The 22885-nt window shown below is 32.9% G+C and overlaps 1 protein-coding gene across 2 annotated transcripts in view; it reads right to left on the bottom strand.

Annotated features, from left to right (window-relative positions):
- Positions 1-1036: 1036 nt before the first annotated feature.
- The window catches only part of RalGPS (Ral GEF with PH domain and SH3 binding motif), a 39132-nt gene continuing 17283 nt past the window's right edge, over positions 1037-22885 (bottom strand). For both annotated transcript variants that reach the window (XM_077446238.1, XM_077446239.1), the window contains 9 exons: positions 18319-18482; positions 18096-18238; positions 17805-18015; positions 15760-15951; positions 4997-5137; positions 3412-3582; positions 3195-3335; positions 2991-3106; positions 1037-2696 (listed from right to left, as the gene is read on the bottom strand). In XM_077446238.1, the coding sequence (XP_077302364.1) occupies positions 3004-3106; positions 3195-3335; positions 3412-3582; positions 4997-5137; positions 15760-15951; positions 17805-18015; positions 18096-18238; positions 18319-18482 (1266 nt within the window). In that variant the 3' untranslated portion in view covers positions 1037-2696; positions 2991-3003. The remainder of the gene's footprint in view (positions 2697-2990; positions 3107-3194; positions 3336-3411; positions 3583-4996; positions 5138-15759; positions 15952-17804; positions 18016-18095; positions 18239-18318; positions 18483-22885) is intronic.

Genomic DNA, 22885 nt, shown 5'->3' with positions numbered 1-22885 from the left:
TAATTAAATAAAAACGCAATGTATATTTCCAACAATTTTAATAAAAATATATGTTTTATTACAAAAAATATTACTTCCACTTTGTGCAGCCAAACATCATATTCATTCATTTTCAGACTCGTATATCAAAAGTATAAGTAATTCGTTGATTCGCTTCATATGTTACGTTCATTTTTCGATGATAAATGTAATGGTAGTTTCTATTAACGCTATAGATATCATTTTAAAGTATTAAAACATTGAATGTGCCTTAAAACACACAATACAATACAAAACTTTGCTGAAATATGATTTTATGACCTTCGACGTACACGCCATGTTACATACACAGATAAACTTGAAAATTCATACAACTTTGCAACAAACGATCACTTTATTCTTTATAGATGTATATATATATATATAATCATAATAATATAACCAGAAAGATATATAAGTATGTAGTAAAGTGTGAAACGTCCAACTTGAGGGGTCGTAAACACCCTAGCATTGGAAAAAAAAAATGCAACGTGAAACTAACTAAACTCTCAGTTACCAAAAATATTAACAATAATCCTTACTGGCTATATATGTATGTATTACTTGTTAACAAACATTGGTTCGATCATTCCGTATGATATGAAATCAGATATTTATTATATATATATACAAGTATTTTTAAGCACGTTTGATTATTACATATTACAATTACATACTTGTATAAAATTGACTATATTTGAAGCACAGCGGTACAATTAAATGTATATATACGTAATAATAAGGAACTTAACAGTAGGAAGAGTGTGAAACAATTCGAGAATAACACGTCGAAAACACTTTACACGACCCGGAAATGCTTTAGATAGACGGAGCGCAGCAGCTGAGTAGTCATCCTCGTTACGAGACATGCATAGTGGTAACGTAAGGCACGCTATGTATGTATGTATATATTTTTAAATGCATCTAAAACGCCACTATGCGAAACAATTCGATAGCGTCGTTCTAACTTATCAATACGGCAACAGTTGTACAATTATTTGTTCTTTTTATTCCATTTTATATGGATAATATATGAGTATTTCTTTTTTTTTTTTGTCAATACAATGCTGCACATCATTAAATCATTGGCAAAATAATTAAAGTCTACGAATATACGTACATACAATACATATATACATATATTGAACAATGTCGACCACAAAAATGCATTTTAGGAATTGTAAAATTCGAAACTGCAAACTGTAACAGACGCTTTCGTGCGGTCAACGTTGATCTTAGTGTATATATCATGCAAAAAAATAACCAATTAACTATAGTATAACATGTAAATGTTTTGGTCATGGATTCAATGTCATATTTATAATGGGTGACCGTCACCGCACCGAATGTTTACCATGCATACATATGAAAAACGGTTAGTATATATGTATATCAGTGGCGTGCGGTAAAAGTCTCTCTCCCCCCCGTCGTACATCCTCACTTAATTTGCACGAGCAGGATACAACAGGAACAAGAGGAACAGGCTTTTCCTCCCGTATCCTACGCGCGCACATTAAACAAGGCTGTGTGACAAAAAGAGAGAAAATAATTTCACCGCATGCCACTCATATATATATTATATATACATAGTACTGTTTACCATGTACCCTTTTTTTGATCTTTTCACTTTCGGTGCCGTGAGGTAGACCCATTTATAATATATGTATATATTTCAAATTTACAAAAAAAAACAATGAGAATCTAGTACAAATGTAATATAATTAATAGTCACCTAACAAAAGATCGTGTATTAATTAACTGAGAGATCTAAAAAAACTTAATAAACTATAGAATTATGTTTCATTCGAGTCGAATATAGACTGTAAGGAGATTCTTAATTAAAAAATAAAAAGTGTACAATCAGTAGTTGCCGATAATATTTATGTATAAAAAAACAGCTTACACAACAAATACATAGTAATAATAATTATAAACGCATCCATGCGTATTACTTTCTTATACACAGATAATTTTATAATTATACAATAAAACATAAACTTATTTGCATATCATTCAATTCAACTTGGCAAGATTTGTTAGAATACATTATTTTTTTGATACTAATGAACATGATATCATTTATTCGTTATCACATGGCAAAAAATAACACAAATTGTATTTTATTTGTAAACTTCACAGTATCTGAATTTTGATAGCAAATTTAATTCAATTTGACATGGAAAAATGAAATAATTAGTGCATAGCAACTAACCGGGCATAACAACATATTTACATATGTATGATGTCGTTATGACCCAAAATGAAAAATAATTAAAAAAAAATACTAGTTTAATATTATCAAACTAATACATACATCCTATCATAAACTAATAGTGTTTAAATTTATATGTATATAAAACGTGTAAAATATAGGTGTGTATAAAAAGGAATAAATGTAAAGATGCAAAATATCATGAGTATCATGAGTAAACAAAAAAATATTCAATAAGCTGACTAGAGAGCTTTCATGTCAACATTATGGTAAATGAGTTGTGGGAAGACGTCCTTTAATTTAAATGTGAATTCGTAAGTATCAGTCTTGCCCCGTACATTACATATTTAACCTCAAAATAATATTTTAAAAACAGAAAAAAAAAATAAACTTAAGTGAAACATAATTTTTTTTTTTTGGATAATAAACAGTCCTTCAATATGAAGTTGAGACATTTTCTTTGGATCTGAAAATATAAAACAAATATATATTAAGACAAGTCGAGGTCATTTTATAATAGTTTCAATTTCAAAACTTATTAAACAATAAATAATATTTTTTTAACATAATGTAATTATTATTCTGTTAGTGATTTTAATGCATATTAACTCACTGATATGGGCCGTAAATATATACACTGTATTTAAAAACAAATCTTTTATACAAATGATGTGTTTGATGTGAGAAAAATACTCTCGCAGAAAATTCGGGCAGTCCATGGTGAGTTAAATATGCATTAAATAAATTTCAATCCTCTTACCATAAAAATATTGTCATTCAAATGACATCAGATTAGCTGGAAGCGATTTTTGGCATTGGAAAGTAGCGGTCTTCAAAACTGCTAACCACTGAATTGCTTCTTCAACAGTTTGCGCTCTACAAATCGACAACAAAAAAATAAAATTACAAACATCACAAGACGGCCGTATAGAAAAGCAAAATTAAAAAATCTCCATCAACTGACTGAAACTTATAGGCTTGGCCTAGTTTAGAATTTTTCAATAGAAAAGTATCGGATTCCTCTTTGAAAATGAGTTCCCAATCATCCAAACTTTGTATTTTGGTCGGCTGCTCTTTGAAACTATTTCTGGTGTGCGAAAAAACTCTGCAAAAAACAAAACAAAACGGTAAACCACATGCAAGCAGATGCGCCGATACACATTAACGACGTGACAAAGTACCCGTGAAAGCGTTTCGGCGAGAAGTAAACGAGAGAGTTCCTGAATATTTCGACCCAATATCGTTGCCAAGCCGATATCGACGGTTTCCTGTTATTTTTCAATATGGTCTTTCGTTTCAAAAACCCTTTAAAACCGTTTCCCCAATGGCCTGCACCAGCCATATCGCCGATACTACAACAATAACAACACAAAAATAAAATGGTAAAATGGTCCCAAGTATTATACGTATAATATACATGATGTTATGAAGCTAAGTGCAAAGCCTTAAAGGATTGACAGTTCATATCATTGAGAAATATTGTAAATAGGTTGTTGAGCTCTTTATTATCCTATTATGCTGTACATTAATTAACATTAGAATAATATAATACTACATATGATTACCAACAAAATTAAATTAACATTATAAAATAGAAAATGATTAGTAGATCAGTAGCTATTAACACTATGGTGGCCGCTGACTCATATTTGTATCATGTTGGGTGCACAACGCTTACTGACCGCTGATACATATATGATTCACGACTGCACGAATATATTTTTCAGTCTGCTGATATATATTTTTATATTTGTATACGTTTATGATGAAAACGTGATACAAAATTGTATCATCTACCACAAACGATTGACGCAAACGTGATACAAAAATATATCAGCGGACTGATACGGTTCGCGCAGTCGTAAATCATATATGTACTAGCGGCCACTAAGCGTTGTGCACCCGACATGATACAAATATGAGTCCGCGGCCACCATCGTGTTAATTAAATAGATGTAAGATGTATTGTGAATATAATTTAGTAATAATGAAAAGCATTTAAAAATCAAAAAAAATATCATTTAGAGCATTTTGAACCACACATACTCAGTACAAAGTTTTATGGTTTTTTTTAATCTCATTTTTAAAGATTTTTAGTGAAAAAAACCAAAATCTCACAGTTAATCGCTAATACTGCCCAAGTTAAAAGTTGATCAATTATAATTTTTTTTATTTTTCTAATGTTTATTCAATCAAATAAAAACAAAAACAACCATCTGTGTCAACAGAAAAAAAAATTAGAAGCGCAATAAGTCGTCAAAAATTTGTCAAATAAGAAAAAACTAATATTTTATTTATATTTAAAAAAAAAAACTAAATTTTCCTTTAAGAGGTTTCAAAAACGTGCCTGCTTTTGACCTTTCTTTTAAGATATCACTCAAGCAGATATCTTGCCAATTATCAGAATGTGTGTTAAAAACCACATTGAGGGAGCGCAAGGTTGCCCATTCAATACAAGCGACTTTAATTTTAACTTCTAATGTCAAATAAAACAAAAATTTTGTTAAGATTATTTAGTGTTTATGTTCAAATGCCGATGCTAGAGTCCTTCGTCTCACTTTCGTGGTGGTAGTTTAGAGTTTCATCTCTTTCTTTATGGTTTGAAAACATTTTTATATTTTTCTAATTATGTAGCTGTTATTTTGTAATTATTTTTATGTAGTTTCAAAATGTTCTAAATGATATGAAATATCAACCCTTTGAGGCTTCGCACAGGTTGAAGTCCACAATTTGGACTAGTTTCACGCCCCGTATATTAACACTAACCTGTTGATGGTAGAATTGAACATTTGTGAGCTGCAAATTGACTGATCGCAGATCGTGTCATCGAGAAGATTAATGCCACTTGTAAGAATCCGATTAGGATCTCCGACACTGTCTGATGATTCACCGCCTTTATTTATAATACTGAAAGTAAAGTTTCGATTACAATATGTAAACGATATTCGTATCCATCAATGCAGATCATCGAAATTGCACCACTTTTCAAATTCAATCGGCGATCAAACGCTTTCTCACATTCGTAATGTTTACTTTTTAATTCAAAGCATTCGTATGTATTGTATTTTTTTTATGAATTAAAATGAAACTGTCTATGAATAAAGGCATATCAATATAATTCTCTAGATTCAAACGGAAAGCTCTTTTTTTTTTAGATATAGTAATATTTCATTACCATTATAACCAATAAATATAATATAATATATAAATCCAAAATTTTAATGTGGTAACTCGGTTGAAACAAAAAAAAATTCACAATATTATAATTAATTGCGTTATACTGTTTATTATAACTAAAATTACTTTTGATAGAATTTAAATAAATATATGTAAATAATACAAACCAATCTTCGCGAGAACCCAATGAATCAGGGTAGTATTTTAAATATTGCAATAAATAAACGGGATTGAATATTAAAATGATAATTATTCGCGAATATATTGAATAATACGTGGTTCAATTGTAATTTTTTTTTAATCTAAATTTTCTACTAGAGTTTTGCCTTAGTTAGATTTGAAAAATTATGAAAATAGGAACAAAACTGCATTAATTATACAATTAAACTAAATCACAGATGCACAGAGCATATTAACCCTTTGGTTGCTACGATGTTTTTCAAAATCCTAGCGAGAAATGCTAACATTTATAATATTTTTGAAGAAAAATATTAAGTATTGTTACTATTGTTACACTTCCACTAGGGATTGACAGTTTATGATTTTGCTATCGTAAAAATTTGATGTGCATTTTAGTTCGCATTTAATTGCACGACGGCTCATGACCTCTATAATAGAAAACGATTTTCTATTATTTTTGTTGTACTATTCCATATTCCATATTATTATAGATACAAAATAATGGAATTAGAAAACCACCCGAGCGCAAACTGAAAGTTTGCGTTTATATAAATATATATATGTACGTATATATAGATATATATCATATATATAAAATTTTTCATAAAAATGATGCACTTGCTCACAAGTATGTATTCAAATACGACCACTATGACATCAACAACGATATTTGTTAACAATTCTCGCCGTTTTCATAAACAACGATATATCAAAGTTCTTTAGCATTCAAAGGGTTAAAAAAAATCATTAAAATGTAATGCAATTTGAATGACGTACTCACTAATGTGCAAAATTGGGTAAGGAGAGGAAACGAGATGCAACTGTCATGCAAATGAGGGCGAAAACACACTGAGTGGTATGGGACGTAATATCCCTGGCTCGTAAACAGTGGGTGTTATGGTGCGTACGCACCAAGCCAACGAACGGCCCACAGGCCAACTTTTAAAACCAGTAGCGTACAAAATATCGAAATAAAAATTAAATTTAAAAATTGAAATCAAATATCAAAATTAAAAATATTATTATTATTTTAAAATTAAATTCAAATAACAAAATAAAATTATAATCAATATATTAAATTTAAAATAAAATATTGAAAGATAAAACAGAACATGTCCAATTTAAATAAATTTTCGAGATTGACCTAAAATTAGATCATCAACAATCACATACAGGTAATCCTCGACTTTTGTTTGTCGAAGATGTTTTGACTTACGTAGATACGCACTAAGATCGAAAAAAAAATCAAAGAATTATTATTTTTACTTCCCCGTAATGCGCAGTTACTGAGAATATATCATGTGTTAGTATGGGTGACCGAGTGATGGTCCCAACCCGACACGTTGTCGCTTTATCAAACGAAATTTTTTTAGTCTTCAATTGTTTCTCTCGTCGAAATAAATCAATTAATTAAATCATTTCAGAGGTAAATTTTATCGGATAATGTCTTCAATTGTTTCTCTCGTCGAAATAAATCAAATAATTAAATCCATCTCAGAGATAAAATTTATCGGATAATGTGTGATTATTAATTTTATTTCGACGAAAGAAAAAAAAAACCCTTTGACAAATCACCGACATTTTTTTTGTTAAATATTTCATCGACGGCGAAACACATTAGTGTATCGTGACGACTTATAAGAAACAATAACAAGGTTTTTTTCACTCGTAATTATAATATTTCTCTGGTTGTAATGCGTGTCGTCGTAATTCAAAACATTGTTGTAATTCAAAACATCAACGATGATCTAATTTTAGCTCAATCTCGCTCGTTAGCTTAATTTTGAAATTTAATTTCAATTTTTTTATTTAATTTTTATTTCAATATTTTGTACGTTACTGGTTTTAAAAGTTGGCCCAAAATCGTCGTTGGTTTGGTGCGTACGGACCATTACCCAAACCGAATTCGGGTGTAGTTGCACGTGCAGAATGCATATGTTTGGGAGGTCATACGTGTATGCATATCCATATGCGCCCGAAAAGTTTCTCCTATATTTCTTCAAGTATGGGAATCGCCGTTATCGATCACTGTCAAGCGAGGATAAAATATCACCGAAAACACTCCAGGGGGTGATGTTTGCACCAATGTATATGGGTTAGGGGTGCTGCGTTTTTTTCGCATGTTTAACACTTTCAATTCTGAGCTAGAATCCATGCTATGCTGATATTTTATAAAATAGCTCTGTCTCACAAATGTTTTGACAGTGTGGAGGTTCTTGGAAGGGGCGTCTACCTGCATCTTGCGTAAAGCACGCTATGCAGTACCTATATTTATTCATTATTTTCGTAATTTTTTGTTCGTAGAAATAGCAAATAATATTACGATATTTAAAAATAATAAAACACTTTAATTTATTTTCTAACAAATATATTTAAATAAAAATTGCATAAAATGATGATAAAAAACTTATTTTTAATAAAAATTTTCGTCGTGATAAGATTTAAAGCACGGGTATAGACACAAACCCTTTGCACATTTCATACAATAAAAGAAAGTGGATGTTCTCTCCTTTCGTTCCCTCCAGCAATAGTGGCACCGTCTTCTTTTCGTTTTTCCCCACTGGTCTTTGTCACAAAAACTGGGAAGATGCAGGCGATGAAGATTTTGTTTTGGGGGAGGCGCTATTATTTGCAGCCTAAAATCGTACAAATACATTTTCTTGGTATTGTGCGTAATATACATGTAATAAGAATTTAATAACATTGTCTGAAATAGATGTATGCCCAATTTTTTGTACCATCTTAGAGTTTTTCTCCTACATGGGTAGTAGGCTAGCATCTGATCGTGGTAATCTACTCCCCCCATAAATTTGTTATATTGAATTATCATATTCGGTTTTTCTACAACATTGCCTCGGCGATTGGACACCCCATTAAATTCCTAGGAAATCGTCAAAATCTCTCGACGATCTTTCCATTCGGTATTGCATATTCCTTCTGGAGTATATTGCATCACGGATTCATTTTTTTTAAATTTTTTATTTAGAACCGCTATCGGATTATATTTCCGATTCGCCCTCAGTGTTCCAGTAACATAGGTTTTTTGTTTTAACAATGATTCCGTCAATGGAATACTGTTGTAATAGTTGTCCATAAACAGTGAATGGCCTTGTCCAGCTTTTTCCTCCATCAGTGTGGTCTTTGCCACCCAATTCTGTATCAGTAGAACCACCATATACAATAATTTTTAATGCTAGACCATTAGATTGTCCCAACATATATAATTTAATTCCATATTTCGCCTTTTTCCCTTTCATGTATTGACGAATGAGAAGTCTACCCCTCCACAAAACTAATGACTCATCAATCGTCAATTCTCTACTGGGAGCATATATTTCCGTCATTTTGGAATTAAAAAATTGTATAAGTGGCTTTATTTTACCCATGCTAGTATCGTCTTCTTCATTATTATTAAAATGCAAAGCCCTCTGAATCAAAAAAAAATCTATCACGAGACATAAATTGGGAGAATGTGGTGAGATTGAATAAATAATGTTTTTTCCAATAATCACTTTGACGATTCAATCGTATGGTCCCCATGTGCAGCAAAAGTCCTAGCCAAATTTTAAATTCGTCGACTGTTATATCTAGAGGTAGGATAGTCACAGTGCTATCCATTGTTCGGCAAACCTTTAACAATGCATTTACAACCTTTGAACAATACACGGCCCCCTCAGGCTCCGGTGACTAGTTATATCTTTCCAGGGTGCTATACGGCTATGCTCACGACTCACCATTATCGTGTAAGCACGTAAATCGAAAAAAAAATTGCATTTTTACATATAAAGTGATAGCATCATATTTGGTTCTTTCTTTATATATCTCATAGTTCTTTATCAACGCTAAATAAAATAAAATTATATCGCGCGCTCATATTACCATTATTAACCTATGCTTCACCTGTGTGGAATACACCCATATATACTAACCTGAAAACACTGCATGCCATATATAATATTCCGTTTGTTACAGACATTACTAACAAACTAACCAGTAGATTCTATGACAGAATCACTAATAACCATACTAACACACTTGTGAAGAGTCTCGGTGATTACAACAAAATGTCTATACCCTTCAGGTATAACACACAGATTACCTAAACACAATCTGCTTTAGGTCTTCGACTTTAGAGAGTCTTTAATTAATATTATGTATTAGATGTATTTATGAACATTTATAAGGATTGTAAATAGGTTTTTGAGCTCTTTTTCCTATTATGCTTTAGATTAACATTAGAATAATATAATACTGTGATTACTAACCAAATTAAATAAGATGTATTGTGAACATAATTTCGTAATAATAAAAAGCATTTAAAAATCAAAAAAAAAAAATATTTGGATCACCCATTAGACATTTTAGTATATTCACTTACATTTACTAAGCTTATATACAATTAATTTAAATTTTAAAATAGAGACCTTTAGGCGAATAAATTGAATGCTTCTTGCGTTACTACAGCAAGTGCGGTTTTTTTTTTTTTGAACCTTTCTTTTGGAAAGGGACAAAGCGCGATCGTCGAGTCTACGGAAATTTTCTGAACACGACAGGCGCGTCGTGAGCACCCAACGGGTTAAAAGGGTAATTGGATTATTACGCACATTGCGATCGCCCAAAAGACAATTTTCTTATTTGGCACTCGAGTTCTCGTTAGTATGACTTTTCGGCTGCCAGATGTTCCGATACAGAGATTTTAGTGACCTCTGGGGTGAGCGCTTTGTGGACAATAATCACCGAACCGTTTAAAAGTACCTAAAAAAAAAAACATGTACCACGTACCACTCATGTACCACGTGGCACGTGGTTTTTTTAGATACTTTTAAACATGCACATATTCATGGAACGCCCCGCCCCAAAATGACCCTCTGGGGTGTTTTCGGTAAAATTATAGCCTTGTATTTATCCTTGCTTGACAGTGATCGACAGCGGTGTATCCCATATTTGAATAAATGTAGGAGACCACCCATAGCGGGGAGCCCTGCACACGACGTGCGGTTCATCGCTGTGTGTTTTCGCCCTCACAGATCAGAATATATGTAAATATGCACATACTATAATAACCATAACACATGCACTGTTGTACAAAATGATAAATTCTAACCGATATATGCATGTATGTAATTCACTAATAACATTGCATTTATACAAAATTAATGTATGTATGTACTGTAACGAAACGCCTCGCGAACGAAAATAAAGATGGAGTCAAATCATGACTAACACTACGACTACACGAATATAAAACACGTTAAAAAAATAAATCATATATGTACATATGTACGTACATGCCGACACAACATAACATTACAAATATGGCAGACAAGAAAAACATGCTAGCTTTAATTATCTCGACGCAAGTTCTCCTAATGATAAACTTTCAAACGTAAAATCGATCGATTGCAAAGCACGAGTACACATGCAGAGATATAAACAAACAAAAAATGCAAACACGGTGGAGTGCCTGTGCGAACGTTTTACTACCGTGGTGATTAAAAGCGACAGGAGAAAAAACAAAATCAAGATATGCACAAACCAACTAACTATCGAGACACAAAAGTAATAGTACATATGTTCAAGACGAGCGAATTGGTTTTTCGTTAGCTCGAAAAGCCTAAGCGTTAAAACTGATGTCAATTGGGGTGCATCAAAACTCACCCTACGATGCAGGTCACCTTGTGAAAGTTTCGCGGTAAGCTTGAACTACGAAATCTGTCACCAAAAATAACGTGATCAATGAGCATGGTAAAACAACATTCGACCCACTCCATTTAGACCCACTGACTTTCGAAACAGTAAAAGGAAAAGTGATATGGACGAATTCATGCTGTAACCTATACCGGTACATATGTAAGCATTGTACGCAAATAGCAAAATTTACCGGTAATTACCGTAACCTATTTTATCGCGAATTAACGACATAGCCAGCAGCATAGCTCGGTCGTTAAGCTTCTGCTTAGCGTCGAGAGGCGCCGGGTTAGATCCCATGAGCTGACCTCGATTGAAAAGTATTTTTCTGAGTACATCTGTAGTGCTGCTGGTCAGACTTGGATATTTGTGACTCCAGGTCGATCGTTTCCTATCAGAGTTTGCCAATTTTCTCTGATTTCATTGTTGAAACGGTTCCCGGGAAAAGAAAATTGGCTAAAAATCCTTCCTACCTACTATGTCACCACTATTTGATTAATGTACAATTCATAGATGTCTCGTTAATTTGCGAGTTTTTCAGTGTCTCGTAATTCGACGACTTGTAATAAAAATGCTGCATTGTAATTGGCCAGGAAGGCGCATTGGGGTTTACCTGTAAGGCCTTCCCGGTATATATGTAAAAAATAATATGCCAAAATTTTGAAATTTACCGATGGCAAAATTTTAGCGATTTACCGGTATACCAATCCCTAATCAGGAAAGCGATGCTGCCAGTCGTATTTATCGACAGATGTCTCTATGATGCTTTGTTAAAATTATTCTAAAAATTGTATATCGATGTTTGTAATTGGCCAGGAACGAAAATTAGGGTTTACTTTCTAGGCCTTCCTGGTATATACATATATATAAGTAAGTAAAAATAAAAATTTAAAACACGTGTCTTCAGTTAGTTTTGAGAAGAAATAAAAAAAAAATACTCCACTACATATGCATCGACCTAATATTTTCTTTTGAAACAACTTACGAATAAACAAATATCTGATGAATGCTTTACCACTTCAAAGGTAAATAAATAAAAAAATGTCTCATCCGTTTTTGGCCTTCTTACATCATTGATGATGCGCTGACAGTCATTTTATCGTAATGGTAAAGAAATATACAAGATTTTGAGGGCATCATAACATGTCGCAGAAATTAGCAAGTAACTTTTGGTGCTACTTTAGTATGCCTTCACATATCTACTTTAGTATGCGATCTACCTTCACGTTTTTACTTTAATATGCGGTCTCACTGTCTCAGTTCTCGCGTGTGACACTGAGACTGAATAACACCGACCCTAACAACATAATCTTAAATGAATAGCCCCAACACTAACTTAACCTAACCTAACCTGACCCTTAAATAAATAGGTGTTGGCTGCTAAGATATGTTTTTTAACACCTATTTATTTAACGGTTAGGTTAGGTTAAGTTAGGGTTGGCATTATTTATTTAAGATTAGGTTGCTAGGGTCGGTATTTTCTTCTCTGCTAACGATATTTTGATTGAAATGCTTCGACAACATTATGGGGCGGCAGGAAAAAACAAAAATTTTAATAAACAGGTCGTTGCTACGATACAAATAAAATAAAATAGTCGTCTGCGAATCAAAGGTAGATCGCATATTAAAGTAGCACCACAATTTTAATGTTCAAAATTATTTTCAACTAAAGAGTAAACAAAAAGCAAAATTTTCAACATAAAAGTAATAAAAACTTGTTTGTATTAAAAATATACATATACATATATTAAACTGGTAAGGGTTAACAGCGTGAAAGTCCGTCGAAGAGTGTCAAGTGTAATTATATTCTGTTTAAAAACAAGCAAAACGATTCAGCAAAGAAAGTTTGTTGCGGAGCCATTGATTAAGTGATTATTATTATCTCTTATTGTTTTGTGCATTGAAAAAAAAAGCCATTGAATATTGTCATCCTGCTCTTATCATTATAAATGATACAACATATGAATAGAAAAAGTGAACTTTGCGGTGACGAAACTTTGTAGTTTGAATGCGACAGTTAAAATTAATCAAAATGGTTATAACAATGAAGGAGATTTAGCCTAGCGTAACTCTTTCCATTTCAAATGTCTAAAGATCTGTGATTTTCGAATACATTATTTGAAGCATAAGTTCTAGCTCGTATACATACGTTTCAATGCATCAATTAGTTTCACGATTCGTATCAAAGATTTTCAACGTAGTGGATGTGTATTATTTAAAGGGCATAGAAGTCAACAGATAAAGCGGAGGGGGGGGGGGGGGGGTCAATGAGACAATTGTATGAACATAACATAACGATAAATATGAATTATATATACATATATCCTGTTATGAATGCGAATTAACCACTGTGTATTTTTTTTTAAATACTAAAAGTAAAATGCATGCTGTTAAATGGGGATATCTTAAACGGAAACACGCAACCGCCAACACAGCTGTCCGAGACTATCGAAATGATATGACTTAGGAGTAGCAATTTTAACACATCCATTTATATGTATATATCGAAATAGATTTTCGCTTGTGAATAATTTGTAGTATTTGAAGAAGATTTGATATATAATTTAGATTCTCCGAGTTGTGTTTTCAAATAATGAGAATCTGTTAAATTTTTGATTGAAGATTCTTTGTCGAGGAAATGACATACCATCTACTTTTTATATGAACATAGATGAATTATATGTTGCGGTCCAAGTGTACATTTCGTACATACACTAACCAATCAGGCCAGTTTTAGTGCACCAAAAGAAAAAATTGACAAACGAACTATGTATGTATGTAGTTTGTTCGTGCACATCACTTGGTACTTACTTGGCTATGTCCTGGTGATATTTGACTCTCTATGATATTGTAACATATCGTTGCCTGAACTGGTGAAGCCATTTAAAAAAAAATTATAACCATAAGTGTAAAAAAAGTTGAAAAAGTTCGATAAAAGTGATACAAAACAAAAGTCAACCATTAAGGGATTCAATTATCTCTATCAAAAAATATACTTTTGAATTTATGACGTTTACAAATTAGAGGGATGCGGTGCATCCGCTCTAAAATCGCCAGACAAATTGAACGACAGATTAACGGACAGCTGCTTTAAATGCAATTCTCGTCTTCTCGAATGATAGATTGCACATCAGATGACGGATAGCCTTTCGATGTGCACAGATGCAATTATTAAAATGGTAATTATTAAAATTGAGTTGGATCTTTCAGGCGAGTTTAATAAGGCAAGATTCGATAAGTTCCGAATCTTGCCTTATTGAACTTAAGGAAAGATCCAACTCAATTTTAATAATTGCATCTGTGCACATCGAAAGGTTACTCGTCATCTGATGTGCTATCTATCATTCGAGAAAACGAGAATTACGTTTAAAGCTGCCGTTCTGTTAATCTGGCGATTTTAGAGCGGATGCACCAAACCCAATTAGAGACTTACGTTAAATGTACATTCTATCGCATTCACCTCCCACTCGACCCGCATTGACCAATTACATTTCGTTTCAGTTTCGCATTGAATTTTGATCTTTGGTATTTTGAAATATTTACATTAATAAAATTTTAATATAAAATACGTAAGTTGTTGATATTATTAATTTATTTATGGAATACGTATATATTTTATATTGATGGAAATTTGTATTTTTTAGACGATAAAAGTAATTGTCAACGTCATGTTATGGACTGCAAAATTTACAGTAATATTATTAAAGACCTTGCATTGAATTATATTGTAATAATATTATATAGTTGAATAAAAAATAATTAAATAAAAATAGAGAATTAATTTTACGTCCTTACAATGTTACAATACATTGCACGAATGCGACAGCATGCTTGGTTCTTGTAAGTCTCACGCTCATCGGAACGACTATACATAGTTATGTAATGTACGAAAAATTATATCAGCTAAATTTGAGTCATTATGTGGGTCGAATATAAAGTGCACTATATGTATGTTTTCCATTATCAATTCTACTCGTGATATCATTTTCGAGGTCTTCCTGTGCAGTTCTTATCACCAATGATGATAGCCCAGTTGTAATGTCATAAAATCTCCTAAATCCTTTGTGCAAATTGGCAATCGATCCAAACCATTTTGCAAAAAGGACAATACGAATTCGATGCGTTATGCAATCGATGTAAACGAAACAATAATTATAATAAACATTTGCAGAACTTATGCTTCAACAATATTGTAATTTCTAGCGGTATATATTTAAAATCTTCAATCTCATTATTTCATATTAATCAAATACACATACTAAATAACACTTTAAAACTACCTATGTTGAAACCATATAAAAAATGTTCCGTCTAAAATCAAGCCGCAGATTGAAGAATGGAAAGAATCAGTGGTTACGATGGTGTACAAAAAGTAAACAAAAAATAATAAACGGAACACAAAAACAACACAAGTATAACAACGTAAACATTTTAACAAACAAATACAAATATATGTACGATATAAAGTGGCGTGAAATTCTTACCTATTGCCAAGCGATTGGCAACGGCGATGACCCATCAGCTTGGCCTGCAACGAGATGGCCGATATTTTAAACGAACCGGTGATGCTTCGGTGCGACGGTGACACGCCGCTGGACCGTCCAGGTTTCTCGACCGAGTCCTTCGAGCTGCTGGGACTGTTGGCGTTCGACGGCGGCTCCAATTTCAAAGATATCCTGGAACACGGCACCAATTTTATTGAAGAAATATCAAAATCCAACATGTATCTGGAGTCGAATTCACGAATACGATGGTGTACAAAAATTACAAAATAAAGCCATGAGAGGTATTTTGAATGTGGGTAGATTAAAAAGTATTAAAAGTATGTCGGATGAATCGGGATGGATGAGTCGGTTTAAATCTTAGTACATTGTCTTTTGTTTATAAGTTAGATTGTAAGTATTTTAAGGATTATACAATAAGAAATAGATATATACACAGTTATTATACTAGAAATAATAACAATTTAGTTGTAGGTAGAGTAAGAAAAAAAGAAGACAGCTGGTGGTGTTTATCACAGGGGTGTGCTCGTGTGCAATGCCCTCCCTGAGTGCGTCAGGTCTTCTAAGTGCCGGGCCGCACCGTGCAACTTTGTCGGCCGACTTGTTGCGCGACACGAAAAAATGTATGGAAATGTGTGCGACAAACAAGTTGACGAGTGTGGCATGTCCCATCTACCTGCATGCATTGGTCTGGTCGCCCTCAACCAAGTTGTTCGAGAGTTGAGCGGTGCGGCCCGTCCCTAAGACAGTGGATGCATTCTTGCGAGGTGCCAGGAGACACCTTTGTGAAGGACAGTGCATATAAATTTATAAATTAATTAATCGCTTACTATGCAATATTACTGTAATGTGAGAGCATGAGAGAGAGAGTATCCACTGTCTAAGTGGATTCGTGGGTGAACACTAGAGACCCCCGGACTCGGTAATTGCCCGAACAAAGGATACGCTGGAGTTCTCATTAGCCCGGGCGAGTGCTACGTGCCTAGACAATAGACACACAAACGGATCGGGGATGCTATGCTGGGCAACTCGTCCTTTATAAGGAGGTACACACGGTAGATCAAGTATCTGGTGTGGACCTCCTGAATCGTTGGGTTCGGTGATTGTTCCGCAAAAAGCAATCTCGAGCAAGTCACTAAAATCTCGATCACGGAACATCTGACACCCAAAATCTCCATCAATCGAAAACTGGCCACGCGAAATTTTGTACTAACGAGGGCTCAAGTGCTAGATGTTCCGTGATCGAGATTTTAGTGACTTGTGCGAGATCGCTTTTTGCGGAATAATCCGAGCCGTTGAATAAATGCTGTGAAGCGACTTTGGTCTTTCATTGGGATCCTGAACCCACCCCTACGCAACACTACGATTGTTCAAAAGAAACTTTGGAATGTGACTTAACCCTTTGAGTGCTGACGTCTATTCTGTTGAAAGCCCGCCACGCTGAAAATTTCGCCAACATTTCCAACTAGAATTATTTAGAAATCCAATTTAAAGCAGGTTTAAAAATTGTAGCCAATCCAAAAAAACCCTAGATCACTACCCTATATTACCCGGATTTCAAGTGTTTAGACTCTCTAATATATCTTATATAAAATAAACAAAAGAAGCCTATTAATGAATGTATTTTTCCAAAACTAGTTCCATCTTCTTCATTGTTGTTAAAATGTAATGCTCACAATCTAAATGCCAAGGCACAATCTAAAATACTCAGCAGCTAGAGATTTCCATTGGGAAATTCTGCTATGGTTATAAATTCAGAAATTCCATGTGTAAACCTGTCTTCATAAATATTGACAAGGGATTACACGACCCATGTTCAATGCATTTTTTTTTCAATGCTACCTGGAAAGGTTAAGGGGGTGGTATTCATGTTTATTTTTTACATACTCAAAAAACAACGCCTATCGGCGTATTTCAGGCTAATGGAATTGTTGGCAAGACGCCGATCGGCGTTGGTCAGCATTCAAGGGGTTGAGATCAAATGGATAGAAAGGACTCTTGTAGGCAATCTACCGACAACAACTTACTTATATTGATCGTCTTCATGGAATTTTTGCAGCTCTTCGATGTAACGCAAGCTCCTGAGATAGTCTTGCACGGCGAGCTCCGGCTTGAGAACAAAATAGTTGCTCTTTTTAAAGTACGTGATGCAAGTGAGGATAGCGTCCATTTTAGGATTGGGTGGTTCCAATTCGCTATTCGCCATATCCAGATACACCAAATCGGTCAGGAACACTCCTGAAAATCAAACCGAGTCAGTGACCAACTGAAAACGCACTTTCAGGACAATATTCAGAATATGAACGGTGTTTTCGTACCGATGTAGGGAATGCACGGCAGTTCAGCATTGGAGATGAAATCTCTCAGATTGCACCAGTTGTTTGTGGTGCTGAACAGCTCCTGTAAGCGATCTAGAATTTGCCGTTCCTTCTTCGGCACGTGCGCCCAAGTAGACGTCAATCTAGACGAAAGGTCAAACATCGGGTTCAATAACTATGGCAAAGACACGTGTACGGTTGGAATGAAAGTGTTAATAGGTACCTGTAAATGCTGGCACTGTGTAGCCCGGACACGACGGCAAACAGAGAATGAATGTTCTTCATTTCGAGTAGCTTTTGGGCCACCTTTATGAAGTGGGATAATATCTCAGACCGCCGTTTGGCCGTTGAACCGGTTAAAATTTCCTCCACGGTCCAAAAGCTCACCTGATATGATAGAGAATGCAATGTCACATACAAGTTACTGAATGTTCATAAATATAAACTTCGTCGATACGTTTAGGTATTTATTTCGAAATTTCAAAGAACACACATATTGCTTTTAAAGTTCAAATGTATAATTTGGATCGCTTGACTGATGACGGTTGGAATTTTTGAAAAGTAAAACTTCTTTCCATTATAAATATTCTCGCATGATTTGACTGCTAACAAAGCAACCATCAATTTTTTTCGGAAATTAGAGAAAGTCCATATATCACAGAGAAATTATATTTCAAGTGCTAGGATTGTAAATAGGTTTTTGAGCTCTTTTTCCTATTATGCTGTAGATTAACATTAGAATAATATAATATTATGATTACTAACCAAATTAAATTAAATTGTAAAATAGAAAATGATCAGTGGATCAGTAGCTATTAAAATAGATATAAGAAGTATTGTGAACATAATTTCGTAATAATAAAAAGCATTTAAAAATCAAAAAAAAAATATATATTTCAAGTGAAAATATATTTTCAATGACGTTTCAGTGAAATAATAACCAGATACATTTTAAGGGTTGGTTTTATTAATTTAAGATTAGATTGTTAGGGTGGGTATTATTTAAGGGCTAGGATAGGTTAGGTTAAGTAAGGGTTGGCCCTATTTATTGGGTTAGGTTAACACTATGGTGGCCGCTGACTCATATTTGTATCATGTTGGGTGCACAACGCTTCCTGGCCGCTGATACATATATGATTCACGACTGCGCGAATATTTTTTACGTGCAGAATATATTTTTCAGTCCGCTGATATATATTTGTTTATGACGAAAACGTGATACAAAATTGTATCATCGGCCACAAACGATTGACGCAAACGTGATACAAAAATATATCAGCCGACTGATACATATGTACATATGTATGTATGTACCAGCGGCCACTAAGCGTCGTGCACCCAACATGATACAAATATGAGTCAGCGGCCGCCATTGTGTTAAGATTGGGTTTTTAGGGTTAAATTTATGGGAGTTAAACGTTGTAAATTCATTGTTTGATACATTTTCACTTGAAATATACTTTCACTGTAACACAAACATATACAAAAATTATATACTATTACCGAATACAAAAAATCTAAGCCGATCTCAGTGTTGGTTAAATTTTGCACATTTTCACTAGAATGTATCGTTTGGTATTAACTTATTGAAATAACACACAATGTTTACAATACGCATACTTTGATTAAAAGTAGCGACAATTCATCAACTCGAATTACTTCAGAAAGGGTAAAAAAAAGTATTAAAACGATCGGATAAGAGGCAAACTTTTTCCCGAATTGTAATCGTAAGTGAAACGTAAAGGAAGTATGTAAAAAATGATAAACAACAATATAGAGTGAGCCGGTGTAATAGCTTTACACACTCCAGATTACTTTGATAAAAAATTCATTCGGGATGATGCATAGTGTTGTGCAATACACCGGTGCAAGCACACACACACAAAGAACAAGTGCATACATTGTATGCATTAGGTACATGATTAACATTAGTCATATTTGAAGTGTTGTAGAGTGGCTATTGATTAACGTATCCAGTTTAAATAAACAAAATTCGGGACGCCCGATAAATATCTTGCCGGTGAAAAATCATAAATATACAAATGTATACACGAACGGTGATTAATCTACAAAGCTTTGGTTAACATTGACAGATAACTGAAATGCATATGTATTCGTTGGATTAGAATAACATTGGATAAATATGGCATTGAAAAGACATAAAAATTCAATCAGTATCAATGTAAGCATATAAATACCAGTATGCATGCGTAATATGTAAGAAAGCTTGCTTGTTTATATTAGAACTGTTCATTATACATATTGAGTAATATAGTGAAGCCGTATAATTGCAAAAAATGACAATGAGTTTGTCGCATACGTTTCATAACTTCTGATGAATCCTTGTGATTGTTTTCTTCGAGAACGTATTATATTTTGATAGTGTGGTAGATATTGACTGTCGAGACTATATTTATATCAACTCATTATGAACAGCTGGAATATTCCAAAAATTCTCAATGTATATATTTTTCGCAAAGTAACTGTAAAAAATAGTAGGTTTTGCAAATTAAACCTTTCTATCAATTGAATTGAAAATTTGAACACAGCTTCTTAACAGTTTCTTCGACCGTATAAATGTTCAGATCATTATTTCTCAAGTAGAAATGATTGCCGTATTCAATTTTGTATAAAATGTATATACATTTCAATACAATTTCACGAAATAAGCGATATCTACATATTGTGTAATTCATTTGAATTTGATAAGCTGGAAAAAACCAGTGAATTTCGATAGCTGAGGATTTGAAATCTTCTCTGAATATTATAGATAAATTCATATATTTTTTTAAATTAGTTTTTTGGATAAAGCTATGCTGGTATGAATGAAAGTTTGAAACTAAATAATTTTTTTTTCGTATGAAATTTGGAGGATTTAAAAACACACGCTGTATTGACGGTCTTTGAATGAAGTTTTATAAAAAAAACACAGAGTATATATTTACAGTCCATAACGAGTTAATTTAGTCGGAGATGGAATTTTCAATTCAATATTTCAGATTGAAGTAAAATGGATGAAGAATCAATTTACAAGGACGGATCCAGAAATTTCTTTGCCGTTTGAAAATTATATATTGATTTAAAATACACTGTTTCAATAGAAAATACTCAATATAAAATAGTATTAACAGTGGGAATAAACCCAAGTGAAAATACATACTTTTGACTTTTGATTTGAACTGGATGACTACTTAGAGAGTTTTGAAAGCTGAAAAGTACTACAAATGAAAGATAAAATACCCGACTATATATTCCAATATTCATTTTGAACAGGAAATTGACAGATTTTGAGACATCGACCGAACAAAACCAAGATATAGAAAAATCGCACGATTTAAAAAACACACATCTCCGAATCTCGAGCCAATCGACATTTTTTATTACCAGATTCGTGTTTACTGGGCATAGATCTATAAGAAAAGTCATATCTCGTCTCTTTTTTTTTGTCGCTGCGTACAAAATGGTTGTCCTTTTGTTACCTACAGCTAGTGATTCCCAAATTCTAGAAAATAAGAGCGACAAGGACGGAGACGGAGACGGATTCTCAATAGTATTAAAAAAGTGTATCGGTACATTGTTTTTAATATTAATTTTTATTTTTATATTTCCATTGTTTATTGGATATTAATTGCATTTCTTTTTTATCGCCCCACCTAGAAAAAATCTTGGATCCGTCCTTGGCAGTTTATGCAATCGCTAAAAACATATATAAGTAGACTAATATATTATCAATCGCATTGAATTAATTTGGTCCTGAACAAAATAAAAATGTCACATTTTAAAACCAAGTTCAAAAGCATTATATGGCAAATACTAAATTTGTTACTAATTTTCTACAATCAAAGTTCATCACAACCATTACCAGACAGAACAAAGGACGGCAAAAATTTTCGCTTTTTCATAAAATTTAAATGAAACCTCCATAATAATTTAGCAGAAGCTATGAAATTGAAAATATATATATGTATAATAAAGCACTTAATATCGAGTGAACTACTTTATACTTAATATCTTCCGATTTTAATAATACGCAGTATACCTAACTAACTAAAGGCTAACGAAACAGATAAATTAAAAGTCTCAAAGAACATATGAGCCGTTATACATATTTGAAAGTGATTTCTAAAATTACGATTTCTGTTTGGCTTAATTCACAAATGGTTATCACTTATTTTAATTCGATATGTCCAGAATCTCGGAAAAGTAGAATAAACGTACATATTACAGGCCGGCATTATTTATAAATATTGTAAATTGCAAAACATTATATGCAATATTTCACGAGATATTTCTCGAAATGGAGAAAAGTGAACTTATACCATTTTCAAAAGTAGAATTTAAGAAAATTAACACGTTATTGAAAAATTTACCAACTAATTTTCAATAATTAGTCAAATTTTCTTAAAAAAACATTTCAAATCGTTCTAAATATTTGCAGATATTATATCTAAATGTAAAATTTGCAAATGATTTTATCAAAATACATTCAGAATGGGGGAAAAACTCTCCATAATCGACAGATTATGGTTAATGATTCATAATGATTCATATTGACGGAGATAAATATGAGCTTGTTGTTTTAAATTTACTTCACATACGTATAACAACTTTTATAAAAACGATATTCATATTATATACATGCATGATAAAAGATTTCAATTATTGATTTTACGCAATTGCTACATATTATATTATGCACACACACACACACATGAAAAATTATTTATAACAGAAAGAAATTTATTATATAATAAACGCGAATTGCAGTAATGTAGCACATACATAAAAAT

This window comes from Arctopsyche grandis, chromosome 2, assembly GCF_051622035.1.
Source record: "Arctopsyche grandis isolate Sample6627 chromosome 2, ASM5162203v2, whole genome shotgun sequence".
Lineage (NCBI taxonomy): Eukaryota > Metazoa > Arthropoda > Insecta > Trichoptera > Hydropsychidae > Arctopsyche > Arctopsyche grandis.
Note: the sequence above shows the minus strand (reverse complement) of the source record. Positions and strands in the feature narration are given on the sequence as shown.